At 37.4% G+C, this 20,210-nt stretch overlaps 1 protein-coding gene across 5 annotated transcripts in view; it reads left to right on the top strand.

Annotated features, from left to right (window-relative positions):
* LOC123309910 (neurobeachin) overlaps nucleotides 1-20,210 on the top strand; it is a 452,107-nt gene that overhangs the window by 273,289 nt on the left and 158,608 nt on the right. For all 5 annotated transcript variants that reach the window (XM_044893215.1, XM_044893217.1, XM_044893216.1 and 2 more), the window contains one exon: nucleotides 14,764-14,890. In XM_044893215.1, the coding sequence (XP_044749150.1) occupies nucleotides 14,764-14,890 (127 nt within the window). The remainder of the gene's footprint in view (nucleotides 1-14,763; nucleotides 14,891-20,210) is intronic.

Raw genomic sequence — 20,210 nt, 5'->3', positions numbered from 1 at the left:
ATAGGCTTCCGAAAATGGCTGCAATAGATTCAGCGTATTCGAAAACCTATATTTTCATACCAAACTCCCCAATATCTGACACAGTTTAAGAGAAAATAAGGTTTTTTGTTTTTCCACTTTTCATTTTCGAGTTGACTTCGAAGAGCTCTCTGGAGTGCAATTCTCTATTGAATCATCAACTGTTTGGATTTCTAGAATCTTCAAAACATATTCTATGCACTCCATATCCGAGGACAGTCATAGAACATCCTGATTTTTAGACAGAGTAGCAAATAGGTCATTTTAGGGGGGTCTAACCCCTTGCTCATTTTTGACCCAAAAAATCGAGATTTTCGAAATCGAGTTTTTGTGCTAGGGTGGAAGTCTAGGCAACGCTGATTATATAACCGGAAATCCCAATAGGATCAGACGAATATAACAGGAGATATCGCAGATTGAAATTTGCAATTTTTTAAAAAATGCCATTTTGAAGATGAAAATCTCAACGAAGGGAGATAGGCTTTCGCAAATGGCTGCAATAGATTCAGCGTATTCGAAAACCTATATTTTCATACCAAACTTCCCAATATCTGACACAGTTCAAGAGAAAATAATTTTTTTTGTTTTTCCACTTTTCATTTTCGAGATGACTTCGAAGCGCTCTCTGGAGTGCAATTCTCTATTGAATCATCTACTGTTTGGTTTTCTAGAATCTTCAAAACATATTCTATGCACTCCATATCCGAGGACGGTCATAGAACATCCTGATTTTTAGACAGAGTAGCAAATAGGTCATTTTAGGGGGGTCTAACCCCTTGCTCATTTTTGACCCAAAAAATCGAGATTTTCGAAATCGAGTTTTTGTGCTAGGGTGGAAGTCTAGGCAACGCTGATTATATAACCGGAAATCCCAATAGGATCAGACGAATATAACAGGAGATATCGCAGGTTGAAATTTGCAATTTTTGAAAAAATGCCATTTTGAAGATGAAAATCTGAACGAAGAGAGATAGGCTTCCGCAAATGGCTCTAATAGATTCAGCGTATTCGAAAACCTATATTTTCATACCAACCTCCCCAATATCTGACACTGTTTAAGAGAAAATAATTTTTTTTGTTTTTCCACTTTTCATTTTCGAGTTGACTTCGAAGAGCCCTCTGGAGTGCAATTCTCTATTGAATCATCAACTGTTTGGTTTTCTAGAATCTTCAAAACATATTCTATGCACTCCATATCCAAAGGCAGTCATAGAACATCCTGATTTTTAGACAGAGTAGCAAATAGGTCATTTTAGGGGGGTCTAACCCCTTGCTCATTTTTGTCCCAAAAAATCGAGATTTTCGAAATCGAGTTTTTGTGTAAGGGTGGAAGTCTAGGCAACGCTGATTATATAACCGGAAATCCCAATAGGATCAGACGAATATAACAGGAGATATCGCAGATTGAAATTTGCAATTTTTTAAAAAATGCCATTTTGAGAATGAAAATCTCAACGAAGGGAGATAGGCTTCCGCAAATGGCTGCAATAGATTCAGCGTATTCGAAAACCTATATTTTCATACCAAACTTCCCAATATCTGACACAGTTCAAGAGAAAATATTTTTTTTTGTTTTTCCACTTTTCATTTTCGAGATGACTTCGAAGCGCTCTCTGGAGTGCAATTCTCTATTGAATCATCAACTGTTTGGTTTTCTAGAATCTTCAAAACATATTCTATGCACTCCATATCCGAGGACAGTCATAGAACATCCTGATTTTTAGACAGAGTAGCAAATAGGTCATTTTAGGGGGGTCTAACCCCTTGCTCATTTTTGACCCAAAAAATCGAGATTTTCGAAATCGAGTTTTTGTGCTAGGGTGGAAGTCTAGGCAACGCTGATTATATAACCGGAAATCCCAATAGGATCAGACGAATATAACAGGAGATATCGCAGGTTGAAATTTGCAATTTTTGAAAAAATGCCATTTTGAAGATGAAAATCTGAACGAAGAGAGATAGGCTTCCGAAAATGGCTGCAATAGATTCAGCGTATTCGAAAACCTATATTTTCATACCAAACTCCCCAATATCTGACACTGTTTAAGAGAAAATAAGTTTTTTTGTTTTTCCACTTTTCATTTTCGAGTTGACTTCGAAGCGCTCTCTGGAGTGCAATTCTCTATTGAATCATCAACTGTTTGGTTTTCTAGAATCTTCAAAACATATTCTATGCACTCCATATCCGAGGACAGTCATAGAACATCCTGATTTTTAGACAGAGTAGCAAATAGGTCATTTTAGGGGGGTCAAACCCCTTGCTCATTTTTGACCCAAAAAATCGGGATTTTCGAAATCGAGTTTTTGTGCTAGGGTGGAAGTCTAGACAACGCTGATTATATAACCGGAAATCCCAATAGGATCAGACGAATATAACAGGAGATATCGCAGATTGAAATTTGCAATTTTTGAAAAAATGCCATTTTGAAGATGAAAATCTGAACGAAGAGAGATAGGCTTCCGAAAATGGCTGCAATAGATTCAGCGTATTCGAAAACCTATATTTTCATACCAAACTCCCCAATATCTGACACAGTTTAAGAGAAAATAAGGTTTTTTGTTTTTCCACTTTTCATTTTCGAGTTGACTTCGAAGAGCTCTCTGGAGTGCAATTCTCTATTGAATCATCAACTGTTTGGATTTCTAGAATCTTCAAAACATATTCTATGCACTCCATATCCGAGGACAGTCATAGAACATCCTGATTTTTAGACAGAGTAGCAAATAGGTCATTTTAGGGGGGTCTAACCCCTTGCTCACTTTTGACCCAAAAAATTGAGATTTTCGAAATCGAGTTTTTATGCTAAGGTGGAAGTCTAGGCAATGCTGATTATAAAACCGGAAATCCCAATTGGATCAGACGAATATAACAGGAGATATCGCAGATTGAAATTTGCAATTTTTGAAAAAATGCCATTTTGAAGATGAAAATCTAAACGAAGGGAGATAGGCTTCCGCGAATGGCTGCAATAGATTCAGCATATTCGAAAACCTATATTTTCATACCAAACTCCCCAATATCTGACACAGTTCAAGAGAAAATAATTTTTTTTGTGTTTCCACTTTTCATTTTCGAGATGACTTCGAAGCGCTCTCTGGAGTGCAATTCTCTATTGAATCATCTACTGTTTGGTTTTCTAGAATCTTCAAAACATATTCTATGCACTCCATATCCGAGGACAGTCATAGAACATCCTGATTTTTAGACAGAGTAGCAAATAGGTCATTTTAGGGGGGTCTAACCCCTTGCTCATTTTTGTCCCAAAAAATCGAGATTTTCGAAATCGAGTTTTTGTGTAAGGGTGGAAGTCTAGGCAACGCTGATTATATAACCGGAAATCCCAATAGGATCAGACGAATATAACAGGAGATATCGCAGATTGAAATTTGCAATTTTTTAAAAAATGCCATTTTGAGAATGAAAATCTCAACGAAGGGAGATAGGCTTCCGCAAATGGCTGCAATAGATTCAGCGTATTCGAAAACCTATATTTTCATACCAAACTTCCCAATATCTGACACAGTTCAAGAGAAAATAATTTTTTTTGTTTTTCCACTTTTCATTTTCGAGATGACTTCGAAGCGCTCTCTGGAGTGCAATTCTCTATTGAATCATCAACTGTTTGGTTTTCTAGAATCTTCAAAACATATTCTATGCACTCCATATCCGAGGACAGTCATAGAACATCCTGATTTTTAGACAGAGTAGCAAATAGGTCATTTTAGGGGGGTCTAACCCCTTGCTCATTTTTGACCCAAAAAATCGAGATTTTCGAAATCGAGTTTTTGTGCTAGGGTGGAAGTCTAGGCAACGCTGATTATATAACCGGAAATCCCAATAGGATCAGACGAATATAACAGGAGATATCGCAGGTTGAAATTTGCAATTTTTGAAAAAATGCCATTTTGAAGATGAAAATCTGAACGAAGAGAGATAGGCTTCCGAAAATGGCTGCAATAGATTCAGCGTATTCGAAAACCTATATTTTCATACCAAACTCCCCAATATCTGACACTGTTTAAGAGAAAATAAGTTTTTTTGTTTTTCCACTTTTCATTTTCGAGTTGACTTCGAAGCGCTCTCTGGAGTGCAATTCTCTATTGAATCATCAACTGTTTGGTTTTCTAGAATCTTCAAAACATATTCTATGCACTCCATATCCGAGGACAGTCATAGAACATCCTGATTTTTAGACAGAGTAGCAAATAGGTCATTTTAGGGGGGTCAAACCCCTTGCTCATTTTTGACCCAAAAAATCGGGATTTTCGAAATCGAGTTTTTGTGCTAGGGTGGAAGTCTAGGCAACGCTGATTATATAACCGGAAATCCCAATAGGATCAGACGAATATAACAGGAGATATCGCAGATTGAAATTTGCAATTTTTGAAAAAATGCCATTTTGAAGATGAAAATCTGAACGAAGAGAGATAGGCTTCCGAAAATGGCTGCAATAGATTCAGCGTATTCGAAAACCTATATTTTCATACCAAACTCCCCAATATCTGACACAGTTTAAGAGAAAATAAGGTTTTTTGTTTTTCCACTTTTCATTTTCGAGTTGACTTCGAAGAGCTCTCTGGAGTGCAATTCTCTATTGAATCATCAACTGTTTGGATTTCTAGAATCTTCAAAACATATTCTATGCACTCCATATCCGAGGACAGTCATAGAACATCCTGATTTTTAGACAGAGTAGCAAATAGGTCATTTTAGGGGGGTCTAACCCCTTGCTCATTTTTGACCCAAAAAATCGAGATTTTCGAAATCGAGTTTTTGTGCTAGGGTGGAAGTCTAGGCAACGCTGATTATATAACCGGAAATCCCAATAGGATCAGACGAATATAACAGGAGATATCGCAGATTGAAATTTGCAATTTTTTAAAAAATGCCATTTTGAAGATGAAAATCTGAACGAAGAGAGATAGGCTTCCGAAAATGGCTGCAATAGATTCAGCGTATTCGAAAACCTATATTTTCATACCAAACTCCCCAATATCTGACACTGTTTAAGAGAAAATAAGTTTTTTTGTTTTTCCACTTTTCATTTTCGAGTTGACTTCGAAGCGCTCTCTGGAGTGCAATTCTCTATTGAATCATCAACTGTTTGGTTTTCTAGAATCTTCAAAACATATTCTATGCACTCCATATCCGAGGACAGTCATAGAACATCCTGATTTTTAGACAGAGTAGCAAATAGGTCATTTTAGGGGGGTCAAACCCCTTGCTCATTTTTGACCCAAAAAATCGGGATTTTCGAAATCGAGTTTTTGTGCTAGGGTGGAAGTCTAGGCAACGCTGATTATATAACCGGAAATCCCAATAGGATCAGACGAATATAACAGGAGATATCGCAGATTGAAATTTGCAATTTTTGAAAAAATGCCATTTTGAAGATGAAAATCTGAACGAAGAGAGATAGGCTTCCGAAAATGGCTGCAATAGATTCAGCGTATTCGAAAACCTATATTTTCATACCAAACTCCCCAATATCTGACACAGTTTAAGAGAAAATAAGGTTTTTTGTTTTTCCACTTTTCATTTTCGAGTTGACTTCGAAGAGCTCTCTGGAGTGCAATTCTCTATTGAATCATCAACTGTTTGGATTTCTAGAATCTTCAAAACATATTCTATGCACTCCATATCCGAGGACAGTCATAGAACATCCTGATTTTTAGACAGAGTAGCAAATAGGTCATTTTAGGGGGGTCTAACCCCTTGCTCATTTTTGACCCAAAAAATCGAGATTTTCGAAATCGAGTTTTTGTGCTAGGGTGGAAGTCTAGGCAACGCTGATTATATAACCGGAAATCCCAATAGGATCAGACGAATATAACAGGAGATATCGCAGATTGAAATTTGCAATTTTTTAAAAAATGCCATTTTGAAGATGAAAATCTGAACGAAGAGAGATAGGCTTCCGAAAATGGCTGCAATAGATTCAGCGTATTCGAAAACCTATATTTTCATACCAAACTCCCCAATATCTGACACTGTTTAAGAGAAAATAAGTTTTTTTGTTTTTCCACTTTTCATTTTCGAGTTGACTTCGAAGCGCTCTCTGGAGTGCAATTCTCTATTGAATCATCAACTGTTTGGTTTTCTAGAATCTTCAAAACATATTCTATGCACTCCATATCCGAGGACAGTCATAGAACATCCTGATTTTTAGACAGAGTAGCAAATAGGTCATTTTAGTGGGGTCAAACCCCTTGCTCATTTTTGACCCAAAAAATCGGGATTTTCGAAATCGAGTTTTTGTGCTAGGGTGGAAGTCTAGGCAACGCTGATTATATAACCGGAAATCCCAATAGGATCAGACGAATATAACAGGAGATATCGCAGATTGAAATTTGCAATTTTTGAAAAAATGCCATTTTGAGGATGAAAATCTGAACGAAGAGAGATAGGCTTCCGAAAATGGCTGCAATAGATTCAGCGTATTCGAAAACCTATATTTTCATACCAAACTCCCCAATATCTGACACAGTTTAAGAGAAAATAAGGTTTTTTGTTTTTCCACTTTTCATTTTCGAGTTGACTTCGAAGAGCTCTCTGGAGTGCAATTCTCTATTGAATCATCAACTGTTTGGATTTCTAGAATCTTCAAAACATATTCTATGCACTCCATATCCGAGGACAGTCATAGAACATCCTGATTTTTAGACAGAGTAGCAAATAGGTCATTTTAGGGGGGTCTAACCCCTTGCTCATTTTTGACCCAAAAAATCGAGATTTTCGAAATCGAGTTTTTGTGCTAGGGTGGAAGTCTAGGCAACGCTGATTATATAACCGGAAATCCCAATAGGATCAGACGAATATAACAGGAGATATCGCAGATTGAAATTTGCAATTTTTTAAAAAATGCCATTTTGAAGATGAAAATCTCAACGAAGGGAGATAGGCTTCCGCAAATGGCTGCAATAGATTCAGCGTATTCGAAAACCTATATTTTCATACCAAACTTCCCAATATCTGACACAGTTCAAGAGAAAATAATTTTTTTTGTTTTTCCACTTTTCATTTTCGAGATGACTTCGAAGCGCTCTCTGGAGTGCAATTCTCTATTGAATCATCTACTGTTTGGTTTTCTAGAATCTTCAAAACATATTCTATGCACTCCATATCCGAGGACAGTCATAGAACATCCTGATTTTTAGACAGAGTAGCAAATAGGTCATTTTAGGGGGGTCTAACCCCTTGCTCATTTTTGACCCAGAAAATCGAGATTTTCGAAATCGAGTTTTTGTGCTAGGGTGGAAGTCTAGGCAACGCTGATTATATAACCGGAAATCCCAATAGGATCAGACGAATATAACAGGAGATATCGCAGGTTGAAATTTGCAATTTTTGAAAAAATGCCATTTTGAAGATGAAAATCTGAACGAAGAGAGATAGGCTTCCGAAAATGGCTGCAATAGATTCAGCGTATTCGAAAACCTATATTTTCATACCAAACTCCCCAATATCTGACACTGTTTAAGAGAAAATAAGTTTTTTTGTTTTTCCACTTTTCATTTTCGAGTTGACTTCGAAGCGCTCTCTGGAGTGCAATTCTCTATTGAATCATCAACTGTTTGGTTTTCTAGAATCTTCAAAACATATTCTATGCACTCCATATCCGAGGACAGTCATAGAACATCCTGATTTTTAGACAGAGTAGCAAATAGGTCATTTTAGGGGGGTCTAACCCCTTGCTCATTTTTGACCCAAAAAATCGAGATTTTCGAAATCGAGTTTTTGTGCTAGGGTGGAAGTCTAGGCAACGCTGATTATATAACCGGAAATCCCAATAGGATCAGACGAATATAACAGGAGATATCGCAGATTGAAATTTGCAATTTTTTAAAAAATGCCATTTTGAAGATGAAAATCTCAACGAAGGGAGATAGGCTTCCGCAAATGGCTGCAATAGATTCAGCGTATTCGAAAACCTATATTTTCATACCAAACTTCCCAATATCTGACACAGTTCAAGAGAAAATAATTTTTTTTGTTTTTCCACTTTTCATTTTCGAGATGACTTCGAAGCGCTCTCTGGAGTGCAATTCTCTATTGAATCATCTACTGTTTGGTTTTCTAGAATCTTCAAAACATATTCTATGCACTCCATATCCGAGGACAGTCATAGAACATCCTGATTTTTAGACAGAGTAGCAAATAGGTCATTTTAGGGGGGTCTAACCCCTTGCTCATTTTTGACCCAAAAAATCGAGATTTTCGAAATCGAGTTTTTGTGCTAGGGTGGAAGTCTAGGCAACGCTGATTATATAACCGGAAATCCCAATAGGATCAGACGAATATAACAGGAGATATCGCAGATTGAAATTTGCAATTTTTGAAAAAATGCCATTTTGAAGATGAAAATCTAAACGAAGGAAGATAGGCTCCTGCAAATGACTGCAATAGATTCAGCGTATTCGAAAACCTATATTTTCATACCAAAATTTCCAATATCTGACACCGTTTGAGAGAAAATATTTTTTTTTGTTTTTCCACTTTTCATTTTCGAGTTGACTTCGAAGAGCTCTCTGGAGTGCAATTCTCTTTTGAATCATCAACTGTTTGGTTTTCTAGAATCTTAAAAACAAATTCTATGCACTCCATATCCGAGGACAGTCATAGAACATCCTGATTTTTAGACAGAGTAGCAAATAGGTCATTTTAGGGGGGTCTAACCCCTTGCTCATTTTTGACCCAGAAAATCGAGATTTTCGAAATCGAGTTTTTGTGCTAGGGTGGAAGTCTAGGCAACGCTGATTATATAACCGGAAATCCCAATAGGATCAGACGAATATAACAGGAGATATCGCAGGTTGAAATTTGCAATTTTTGAAAAAATGCCATTTTGAAGATGAAAATCTGAACGAAGAGAGATAGGCTTCCGAAAATGGCTGCAATAGATTCAGCGTATTCGAAAACCTATATTTTCATACCAAACTCCCCAATATCTGACACTGTTTAAGAGAAAATAAGTTTTTTTGTTTTTCCACTTTTCATTTTCGAGTTGACTTCGAAGCGCTCTCTGGAGTGCAATTCTCTATTGAATCATCAACTGTTTGTTTTTCTAGAATCTTCAAAACATATTCTATGCACTCCATATCCGAGGACAGTCATAGAACATCCTGATTTTTAGACAGAGTAGCAAATAGGTCATTTTAGGGGGGTCAAACCCCTTGCTCATTTTTGACCCAAAAAATCGGGATTTTCGAAATCGAGTTTTTGTGCTAGGGTGGAAGTCTAGGCAACGCTGATTATATAACCGGAAATCCCAATAGGATCAGACGAATATAACAGGAGATATCGCAGATTGAAATTTGCAATTTTTTAAAAAATGCCATTTTGAGGATGAAAATCTCAACGAAGGGAGATAGGCTTCCGCAAATGGCTGCAATAGATTCAGCGTATTCGAAAACCTTTATTTTCATACCAAACTTCCCAATATCTGACACAGTTCAAGAGAAAATAATTTTTTTTGTTTTTCCACTTTTCATTTTCGAGATGACTTCGAAGCGCTCTCTGGAGTGCAATTCTCTATTGAATCATCAACTGTTTAGTTTTCTAGAATCTTCAAAACATATTCTATGCACTCCATATCCGAGGACAGTCATAGAACATCCTGACTTTTAGACAGAGTAGCAAATAGGTCATTTTAGGGGGGTCTAACCACTTGCTCATTTTTGACCCAAAAAATCGAGATTTTCGAAATCGAGTTTTCAAGCTAGGGTGGAAGTCTAGGCAACGCTGATTATATAACCCGAAATCCCAATAGGATCAGACGAATATAACAGGAGATATCGCAGATTGAAATTCGCAAGTTTTGAAAAAATGCCATTTTGAAGATGAAAATCTAAACGAAGGGAGATAGGCTCCCGCGAATGGCTGCAATAGATTTAGCGTGTTCAAAAACCTAAATCTGCTCACCAAACTTTCGGATACTAACACTGTTTACCAGAAAAGGCCACTAAAATCACCCCCGCCCCGAGCATTCCCCTTTGAAAGTCGTAAATTGGCTCTGATGCAACCTGCACGATGAAACATTCTGTTCCTTCACTCCTTATCCACGCCCCACACTATTCTCTGTCGTGAAGGGTTATTTCGAACTGTCTGTTGACGTGACGTTCACTACACTAGATAGCGAGGCTACATTCAGTAGGTACTTTTATTTTCCTTTGGACTAGAAAATTGACTTCGGCGCTGGTAAAGATACAAGGTAGCCAAAAAAAGGCTCATCAACGGTTCGTGCCCACGACCTCTTCAGTACGTATCCCCAAGGTTGAATCGAGAAGTTATAATTGAATTTCCACTGATTTTTCACCTCGAACTCACGTACCATCCCTCCGGCATCATGATTGCGCTTTGTTCTTTAACGATCCAATAACACGTGCGTCATGTGCCATACGGTGCTGCGAGGTCTTCGGAATATCTAGTTAGCCTCTCAATTCTGCTGTACATTCGGGCGGCCTCGCACGAAACTTCCCCTGTTCATCTCCTCCACAAAGCGTTCCTCTAATCTGATTCGATTTAACCCGCAGACCGGTTCTCCCTGACTGAGCAGATCGATGATCCGACAATGGAATAACTTCTCAGGTCGCTGATTTTCGCATAATTCAGATCCCCGGTCTGGATTCAGTCTGTAATCGCTTTGTTTCGAAGTTTTCCCGAAGAATTTTAACGGTTGCGCGGGGGGAGGGGGGTCGTGAAAGAGACCAGATGTTCGCGATTGATGAAAAATGCGTGTCTGGAAGTTTTTCAGGCTCTTACGCCCTTCGTGTAAGGCTGTTTCCTCCTTTCCTCCTACCTGGAGGTTGAATCACTGAAGGCGAAACATTCGACGAATTATTGTCTCATCCAGCCAGCCAGTCGAAATTCAATCTTTTCACCAGTTTATGAACGGAGTTGTCAATCGTTTTTCGTATTTTTTTTTCTGTAAGTTCAGCTCAATGATGTTTAGCCTCTTTTGAAGATGTACAGGGTGAGTCTTGAGGTCAAAAGAAACACCTTTTTCCTTACCATTTGTTCCGTTATGTAGCCATTTTAAATTTTCACAATGAGCTGTGCCACCCCTGGGAAAACAAAATTTCCTTCAGTATAAGTGCTATTATTGTCACCCTATTTCATCTCATTTTTACGACGCTTGTTGCAGGGTTCGTACAAGAAAACGATGACTATTGTTAAAAAATTTGTGAATAATTCAGACGAATTTTATTTCAACTTTGTTATTTTGATGGTTGTGTATAGGTAAGATTTTTTTTTGACCCGTTCAACCTCCTGTTAAAGATAGCCTCACCTTGATATACACCCTATATATGAAAAAAGCGGTTTAGAAGTTATTTCTACGTTGAAATAATAGAGGAAAATGCGGCCAATGGCATAATCATCGATTTATGAGAATGTGTTGATATCTAGTTAGCCTGGACCAGTTCCATGCATGAAAAAATTTTTGCGTTACCATAGCTACGAACAATAACTCATTAGAAGTGTCAGTGTGAAGTTTGTGGACGAAAAAGTGAACCAGAGTTACGCAATAAATTGAAAAAAAGAAGACGTCCATCGAAATTGTGAAAATCGAAAAATTGGAGTATAAAGCCATCATCAACTACCTCTATAAGGGTTAAGAGGTAAGCAGATTTACGAAGATATGCTCAATACCCTTGGTAATCAATGTCCTCCGTATGCGACCGTGAAAAACTGGACTGCAAGCTTCAAAAGAGGTGAATTTTCCATTGAAGATGATGACCCATCGGGAAGGCCAGTTTCTGTATCAGTCCCCCGTCTAAACCGAATTGTTACTATGGATGAGACTTACATTTCTACGATCCAGAAACAAAGCAAGAATCGATCGAATGGCGACATTTTGGTTCTCCAAGACCTGAGATGTTTCGTGTCCAAAAATCTGCTGGAAAAGTTCTTGCTTCAGTTTTTTTAGGATTGCCATGAAGTAAACATGATTGATTTCTTGGATAAGGGTAGAACAATAACCGGAGATTACTAGTCGACATTACTGACCACTCTACGAGAAAAAATTGAAGAGAAAAGACGCGGAAAAATTCTTGATTTAGGGTTTGAGTCACTAGAACACCCCCCTTATTCATCAGATTGGGATCCATCCGACTATCATCTCTTTCCTCAGCTGAAAAAAAATTTAAAGGGTCGTATATTTTCTTCCAACGAGGAGGTAATAAAAGATGTGGAGGTCTGATTTGTAGAGCAAGAAGGAACATTTTCTTGAAATGTCTAGAGACGTTGCAGGTTAGCTGTAATAAATGTAGTAATCAAGAGGAGAATATGTTGAATAATAAAATATTTTGACATTGAAATTTTGTTTGGTCCTATAGTATGCTAAGAATTTTTCAGTACATCCTCATACTTCATGGTTTTTGATATGGACCATATACTGATCTTCAGTATCGACAACTCTGGTTATTAATTCGAACAAGCGCTCAAATGATCCAGACGTCAGTGCTTTTCTCATTTTTATGTGCTCAAAATGTGACATTTCATATCGGCTTTCCATATAACTACCACGAAATCGTCCACCATATCCGAAATCACTGTGAACAGCAATGATGTTTCGGACCGGCAATAAAATATCGATTTTCCCCTTATGAGATTTCCGCGCCATAAGAGCATCTAAGGAGCACATGAATGCTGCTGTAAAGCTGATTTTCAACGAGAGAACCCGAATTTCCACGTCCTCGAGGACGGCTCTCATGAATGTTTAAAATGTTGGAAGCGGAAAACTCGACGAGTTAATACGGCGGATTTTGGATGTCGCTTCTCGTGACACCCAGCCCTTCGACGCCCAACATACACGTTGGTCTGGCACTGTTTTCCTCCGCTGGTAACGTATTCAATCAGATTCATCCCGCGGCTTTTCATCTCGTTGAATTAATCCGACGTTAACGTACAATGTTCAACCTGACGATGGAAATATTGAAAACAGTATGGACGAATTATTAAATAGGTACGGAGGGTTGAATTTCTTGCGATCTAGAGGGTGAGCCAAAGAAAAAACACGCTTCGTTGACCCTAAAAATTCGGCAAAAAATTTTGATTCTATGAAGGATTGAATCGACACGAATTTTGAAATCAGCATTGAATGTATGAGAAAAATATATTATATCTACTGTAAAATAAATACAATTCAGGAACTCGCAGAGTGTTTCCACAGGTGAGGCTTTATTTGGCAGAAGGCGGGACTCATCAAAATAAGTCGTTTAACCAAAAATTGTCTTTAAAAATATCCAAGATGGCTGAGATACAACTCTAGAAGTTCGACAAAATTTCATTGAATTTCAAGTACGGGACTGTGGAAGGTGACTCCGGCATCGCAAAAACGAAACAAAACATAAGCATATGGCTGGACAATACCAAGTTTATCGGATTAGATGCATCAGGTCACTTTTGAGAGAATCATACTTGTTGTATCGTGCAATTTAGGGTGAAAAAAAATGTAGAAAATCGAGGCAGTTTCTTGAAAGTGCTTATGTTACTTCTGTTGAAAAAGTGCTATGATGTTTGCCCATTTCATCCCATTTTTAGGACGATTGTTCGAATGTTCGAACAAGAAAATTGTGATGCCCATTTTGAATAATTTAGACGAATTTTATTGGTGAGATTTCGAAGTATTATTCTATTTTTTTACACTTGTGTCCTAAGTCTCTTCTGTCAGTTGGTATAGAAATGAGCCATTTCATAAAATAGTGTAAGTTACTAAAAAATAATGAGAAAAATTCGGCAATCCTAAGTTTTCATTTTCATTACCACGTACATATCGAAAGAGCCAATATCCTAAACGAAACCACATGGTCCAATAAGGATATAAGTTTTTTCTCACTGCTTTTCGATAATTCAGCTAACAAACGGTTTAGGATCGTATTAGGATCTATTTCAGCAATCATCTTCAATTTTTCTTTTTACTTTGTCATTTTGAATGTTTTGTAAAGGTGATTTTTGGTAAAACGCTTCATTTTGACCAGTTCTACCTTCTGTTGAGGAAAAGCCTCACCTTCAAATACGCCCTCCATAAGTCATACGGTAATGAGATTGCCAAAGTTATCAGACGGAAGATGAACAGATTCATCGCAACCAATTTGCAATTCGGCAAAATATCAAATAGCGAACGTTGCCGATTCCCGAGCATAAAATCCCTAAAGCGGAATTACGTTGGTCACGATTTTATTATGTAGTTGGCGATGGCGGTGTCATTAGTCTTCAGACGCAGTAACGCAGCCTTTACTGCTTTCATAATTATCATCCCAATCATCGTTAGCAGCATCCCTTCCAGCTCGGCGGAGATTTGATTTTATGGTCTTCGAATGGAAGTTTTCCACCATTACTATGATTGGTCTAATTTAAGCGTCTATTATGTGATAATTTTATTGGTGTTGGCATCCATCTTGTTCTGTATCTTGCCCTCTGGACTGAGGGTATATGATAAGTTTAATCCTGCCACTACAACAGGGTTGAAATCCTTCATACACAGTTGGAGTCTTTGACTTGTAAATATAATTTTAACAGTAGATTCTTGAGGTCGAAAGAAACACTTTTCCAATTTTCTAATTAGGCCTAGATGAAAATATATAGATAAGTTTTCTTAAAGAGCCATGCTACCCCAGGAAACCTGGATGTTTCTCTTTTTCTTTCAAACACAGTTGCATTCAGCCAAATTATCCAATTTATTTCCTACCGCAGGAGCGTGTGTCACTTTAATGATGTATTAATGATATAATTTCTCTTTGCAGGCCGAGATATGGAGCGTCTTCATCGCCATCTTGAGGAAGAGCGTCCGCAATTTGCAAGCATGCACAGACGTCGGCCTGATAGAACATGTTCTCAAAAGACTCAGGAACGCGGACGTGGTCGTAGCCGGTGAGTGTATTAGCGCCCTAATAGCTTCGGAATTCCTGGTGTAAGGGAACTTAACATTGTTGTGTGATCTCTTGGGGGCTGACTGGAAGGCGTTTTTGTTAGATAGGGGTACATGTTGCAAACTGGCGGAATTTGCAATGCATACTTCGTGTGGGAAGTTGGTAGAGAAGATTATAGATGGATTCTTGATCTTTAGTTCTCATTTTTGGTTTCGTGTTCAACAGTTTAACATAATAACTTTAGTTGTTAACACATTACTTATACCTACATGGTGCAAATGAATAGTTATTCCTCATCAATAAATGGTGTGAGTCTTCCATGAAGCAATATTTTTAGCAGTTCTACGATTTTTTCATAGAAACCAGGAAACTGGTGGAAATGAATTGAGAAGATATTCTATGGGGGAGAAAAGGCAGTCAAAAGAATTTGATGATGTTTCCCTAGCTAGCAATAGAAAAAGCCGATCATAAAATTTGTTCGTAATTAACTCCTTTTCTTATGCATATTATAACGTTAAAAAATTAACTTTTGCTAGCTTGATTTATTTTGAAGAAATGAGGTCTCCTGTAATTACTAGCTAAAAGTAACGGTTTTTGGGGAAAACAAAAATTTATCAATAAGTAACTTAAATTTATGTAGTAGGCGGATTTCCTGCTGACATGATAAAACAATTTTTTTTTTAGTCTTCTAGATGCCATAGAGAGTCTGCCCAATTTCATTCTTATCAGTTTTGTGGTTTCTAAGAAAAAAATTGCAAATTGCTCTTCAGGTACCATTTTTAGTAGGCTGTATCTGTGCATGGAAAGCTCAAAAAAAGTTTAATCTAGAAACAATCACACCAGTTTTCGACAAGGACTTAGCCCTTAAATTTCACACTCTATAATCCGTTATTGGATATGGCGTGTGGTTGATCACTCAAAAAAGTTGAAAACTAATAAATACTAAGATTGTCCTACATATTCTATGAAAATATTCACTCTCATGTGGGTTCATTACAAAATATAGGTACTTAAAGGGTGAGTCTTTGACTCGTTCAAATATTTCAACAGTACATTCTTGAGGTCAGAAGCATTTTGACCATTTTTTCCCATTCGTCCCTGATAAAAAGTTATGGCCATTTTAAGTTTTCATAATGCAACAAAATAGCCTTCAGAATAACTAGCTAAATCTGTGACTCTACACATCTGTGGATCTTTCGAAAAGAGTTGCAATTTTTCGAATTCCACAGATATTTTTTATTTTTGAACGTCAAATTACTCGAAATCGGCGCATTATACGAGAAAATATGAATAATACTGTTATTTCACAAATAGTCCAAATATTCATCCGATAGCGTCCCACTTAGTTTCAAGAGTAATGGTCATAATGAGAAAACTGGAAGAAGTGGGTTTTTTTTTTTTTTTTTTGATGTAGCAGGGGGAAAATCTGCAAACAGACGAACACACCCTCTCCTGAGGGGGAACAGTGTGGGGATTCTCACTCTCTGAGCTCGAGACCCACTAAAAACCCTTAACTGCTTCTTCATAGGTTCCGGGCATTTTGCCTATTAACCAGTTGACTCTTATGGTTTCTGGACTCTCACACGATCATAGTCGTGTTGATATTTGTATGCTGCCTATAGCTTTTATAGGTTAAGCTCTTCTTTGGTTACATTTAAATCCTTAACTGATCTCTGGGTCTTCGGTGGTAGGTTCTTGACCTTCTAGCTTCTTCCGTTGGATCGTAGTCGACCAATCTTCGTAGTGCCTCATTTGGATGTTGTTTGGCTTTGTCGAATATCCTTTCCGCCTTTCTCTTCATAAATTCTGTAACTGGTTCCCATTCCAAGTCCTTGTAGATTTGTTTGTTCCTAACAAACCAGGGTACGTCCATCGCCATTCTAAGGAGTTTATTCTCAGTGGCCTGTATTTTCTTGATGTGGGTCTTGGCTGCGAAGCCCCATGCCGCCGAACCATATGTGAGTTGTGGTCGCGCAATTGTTTTAATCATCGTCAACTTGATGTTCTTATTCATATGACTTCTTCTGCCTATGAGTGGATAAAGTTTACTCATTGCGGCTTTTGTTTTATCAACTGCACATTTGATGTGGTTTTTCCATGTAAGTCCTCTGTCAAGCGTCACTCCTAGGTATGTTGCTTCATTTTTCCATTCAATCTCTTCTCCATCAACTTCAAGGTTTTCTTCCATCCCCAATCTTCTCTTTTGCAGTAATATTGCTTGAGTCTTTCTTCCATTGATTTGTATTTTCCATTTGATGCACCATTTGAGTAATTCATCTATGGCTTCCTGCAGTCTCCGGTGTATGATCTCTGGGCGTCGATGTCTGAACGCTATTCCTGTGTCATCTGCGTACAAGGTGAGCATATTTCTAGCATTCTTCGGGATATCATAGACGTATATTACGTAAATCAGAGGTCCAAGTACCGATCCTTGAGGCACTCCCGCTTCTAATTGTCTGGTTTGAGAGGTTGCTCCATCTATTTTCACATAAAAGAAGTGGGTGATATCTTGTGTTCGAAAAAGATTCATCGAATAAATGAAAAACCATATTCCGAAATTTATTGCATTCGTTAAAACTGTTTGCGAGATAGAACTAACATTTTTCATGGCTCTTCAACACCCTGTATCTCTTATTAAACCGAGCCGATTCGGAAAAAATGGTAAAGGAAAAAAATGTTTCTTTTGACTTCAAGAATACACTGTTGAAGTATTTGTACGAGTCAAGGACCCTATATATTAAAGAAGAAAGAGTTCATCAGAGAAAAATATGTATACTTAATAATTCCATAGATTCAAATTTTGTTTTCGAATAAAATTAATATGGAGTTATTTCCTGGGTTCTCGATATTTCGAAAACTAATCACAGAAATTTTGTTCCCATGGACATTTTTGTCTGGGATGTCAAAATCTACAACTTGTAGCGAAGTCCTTAGTTAAGAGGGTCAACAGCTTGTTAGACAAGCTAAGTCAATTCCTTCCAGTGGGTATACGGTATTACTCTTCAAGCAGCTCTCAACTGGGAGCATCAATCTGGCCATAAATGAAGCTTGAAACTCGCTGAATCCTGCGCTTCGTATTAATTATAACTACGAACTCTGCATTGTCCGATCCGAAATCAGATGTCTAGTTCCGAAGCTACACGTTAAATGAAAACTTCAAAATTCCCCCTGATGAATATCTCGTATGTAATACTCCGTTCTGCCCCCATAATTGAATTGCCCCGTTCGGTTTAATCCGAAAAAGGAGAAACACATATACGGCGAAATAAATTGAATTTCGCCCGTTTTATTTTCACGATACACAAATCGTAAATCGAACAATATTGGAGTTAAATCGATAGGTACATAGCAAGAATTGTATTACTCCATAAAAATATACGATTGTGTTTGTGATGAATAGAAATAAAAAAAATCACTCACTTCCTAATTGTACACCATTCTTTTTTTTACGCTCTACGAGTAAAACCGAGGGAATAAAACGCTGTAGAGAGCGTTTTTGTTAACGCGAAGAAATAAAACGAGAATCCCTCAACCTCTTGTACTTCTGAGGCGGGTACAATTACGACACCACAGCAGCGTTATCAAGAAATTACCCTAATTCCGGCTAAGGAACTGAAATTGGGTCAATTCCCGAGTGATTTCGGGGTGGTAAACTCTCGGCGAGAATGTCCGTCTCAACTTTGTGGAGGTGCTGCCAGCGTCCCGATATTTACAGCTACAATTCCGGCTAAGAAATTCGTGAGAATTAATCTATGGAACACTAGGAAACTTCCAAGCTTGAAGAAGGGACTCGGTAATTTATAACTCGATAATACCTCTTAGGGTAAATCGATAGTTTTCTTGGCGACAATTGAACGTGAGTTATATCAATTCAATTCCCGAGTTTTCGAAGGAATTAGTCTCAATTCAAGAACGTTGTTCCTTGAAATGTATGTTTTCGGAAGTGATAGTTCCACCACCTCGCCAGAAAAATTGAAAATAGTTCGAATACTTTTCATCCTATTATTTTTGTAACAAAAATTCTACAGAAATACGTACCTATTATGTTGCAATTTCGTTTGGATATAACGTTTCTGAAATACCATTTTTCAACGTTGAAGTTGATCATGACATGCAACGAGAATTATACGTTGTATTTCAGAATTAAGATAACGTTGTGACATTTTCGGTTGAATCTGCGATAATTATTCGTACAATCACCAATTCTAAACGTTACAACAATTTTTCTAGAATAACACTGAAGAAAATATTTCTATTTTACTGTAAATGAGGCAGTCTCTCGCTGCGCTCGAGATCACCGAGCCCCAACGGGCCCACAATAACGCGAAACCATTACTATTTTTCAAGTATTCTATGTTCCATTTACTTTTACTATATTAAATCAACTCTTTCAAGTTTCCCTGATATATTCCATTGATGTTGTACTTACCACAAATTGAAAGAGTACATAAAATAAATGTTCCCAAAGTTAATTCTCTATGCAGGGTATTTTTAGCTCTATTAGATGTGGTATAGTTCCCAAAAATAAATGGGAATCTACGTATGACCTTAGTTTACCTAATGAAGATAATATTTATCACAGTCAAATTCAAATGAAGTGTGACAAAAAATTATGGAATTGATTTTTCCTCAATTACGAAAACAACGTCTCCTACATGTTGAGAAAACACGTTGGGGAAATGTTTGATGTTGGTTGCAGAAGTAACGGGTTGTTGAATAGTTTCTTACTTCTTATTGTATATAAGTTAAATAGATGCGTTACAGAAACGTTTCAAAGGAATGGTTAGAGTAACGGATCGTTGAATAATTTTGTATTCAACGCTGATGTAACATTTTTCATTCATAACATGAGCAAGAGTGAGAAGAAAACGTTTATTATAGGGGGTTACACTCACGGGTTTTTGAGTGGTTTCTTATTCAACGTTGGTGTTTGGGACACCATATGTTTCTTACTCATCGAATATAAGTTGAAGGAGTACAGGGTGAGCAAAATTCTACTGAGGTGATGTCGAGAACTGTGAGAGCTAGAAGAAAACGGATGACACATTTCCGAGCTCTTTTTCAGAGAAACAAAGAATGGTAAAAAACTGTAGCCTCCTACGATTGTTCGTTTTTGAGTTATTAGCTAAAGGTGAGATTTTGACGATTTCGAAAAGTTCTCATAACTATTTGTCTTCGAGGTTACAGATCTGAAACTTGAACCTTCTACAGGCACTTTTTAACAAAGAATCCACTGACGAGCTGAAAATATTTTCTCATTTCGAATCATTAGGCGTTTTTTCAAATGCAAACTTTTATTGAATTTGTTATTTTTGAATTGA

This window comes from Coccinella septempunctata, chromosome 3 (assembly GCF_907165205.1).
Source record: "Coccinella septempunctata chromosome 3, icCocSept1.1, whole genome shotgun sequence".
Classification (NCBI taxonomy): domain Eukaryota; kingdom Metazoa; phylum Arthropoda; class Insecta; order Coleoptera; family Coccinellidae; genus Coccinella; species Coccinella septempunctata.
Note: the sequence above shows the minus strand (reverse complement) of the source record. Positions and strands in the feature narration are given on the sequence as shown.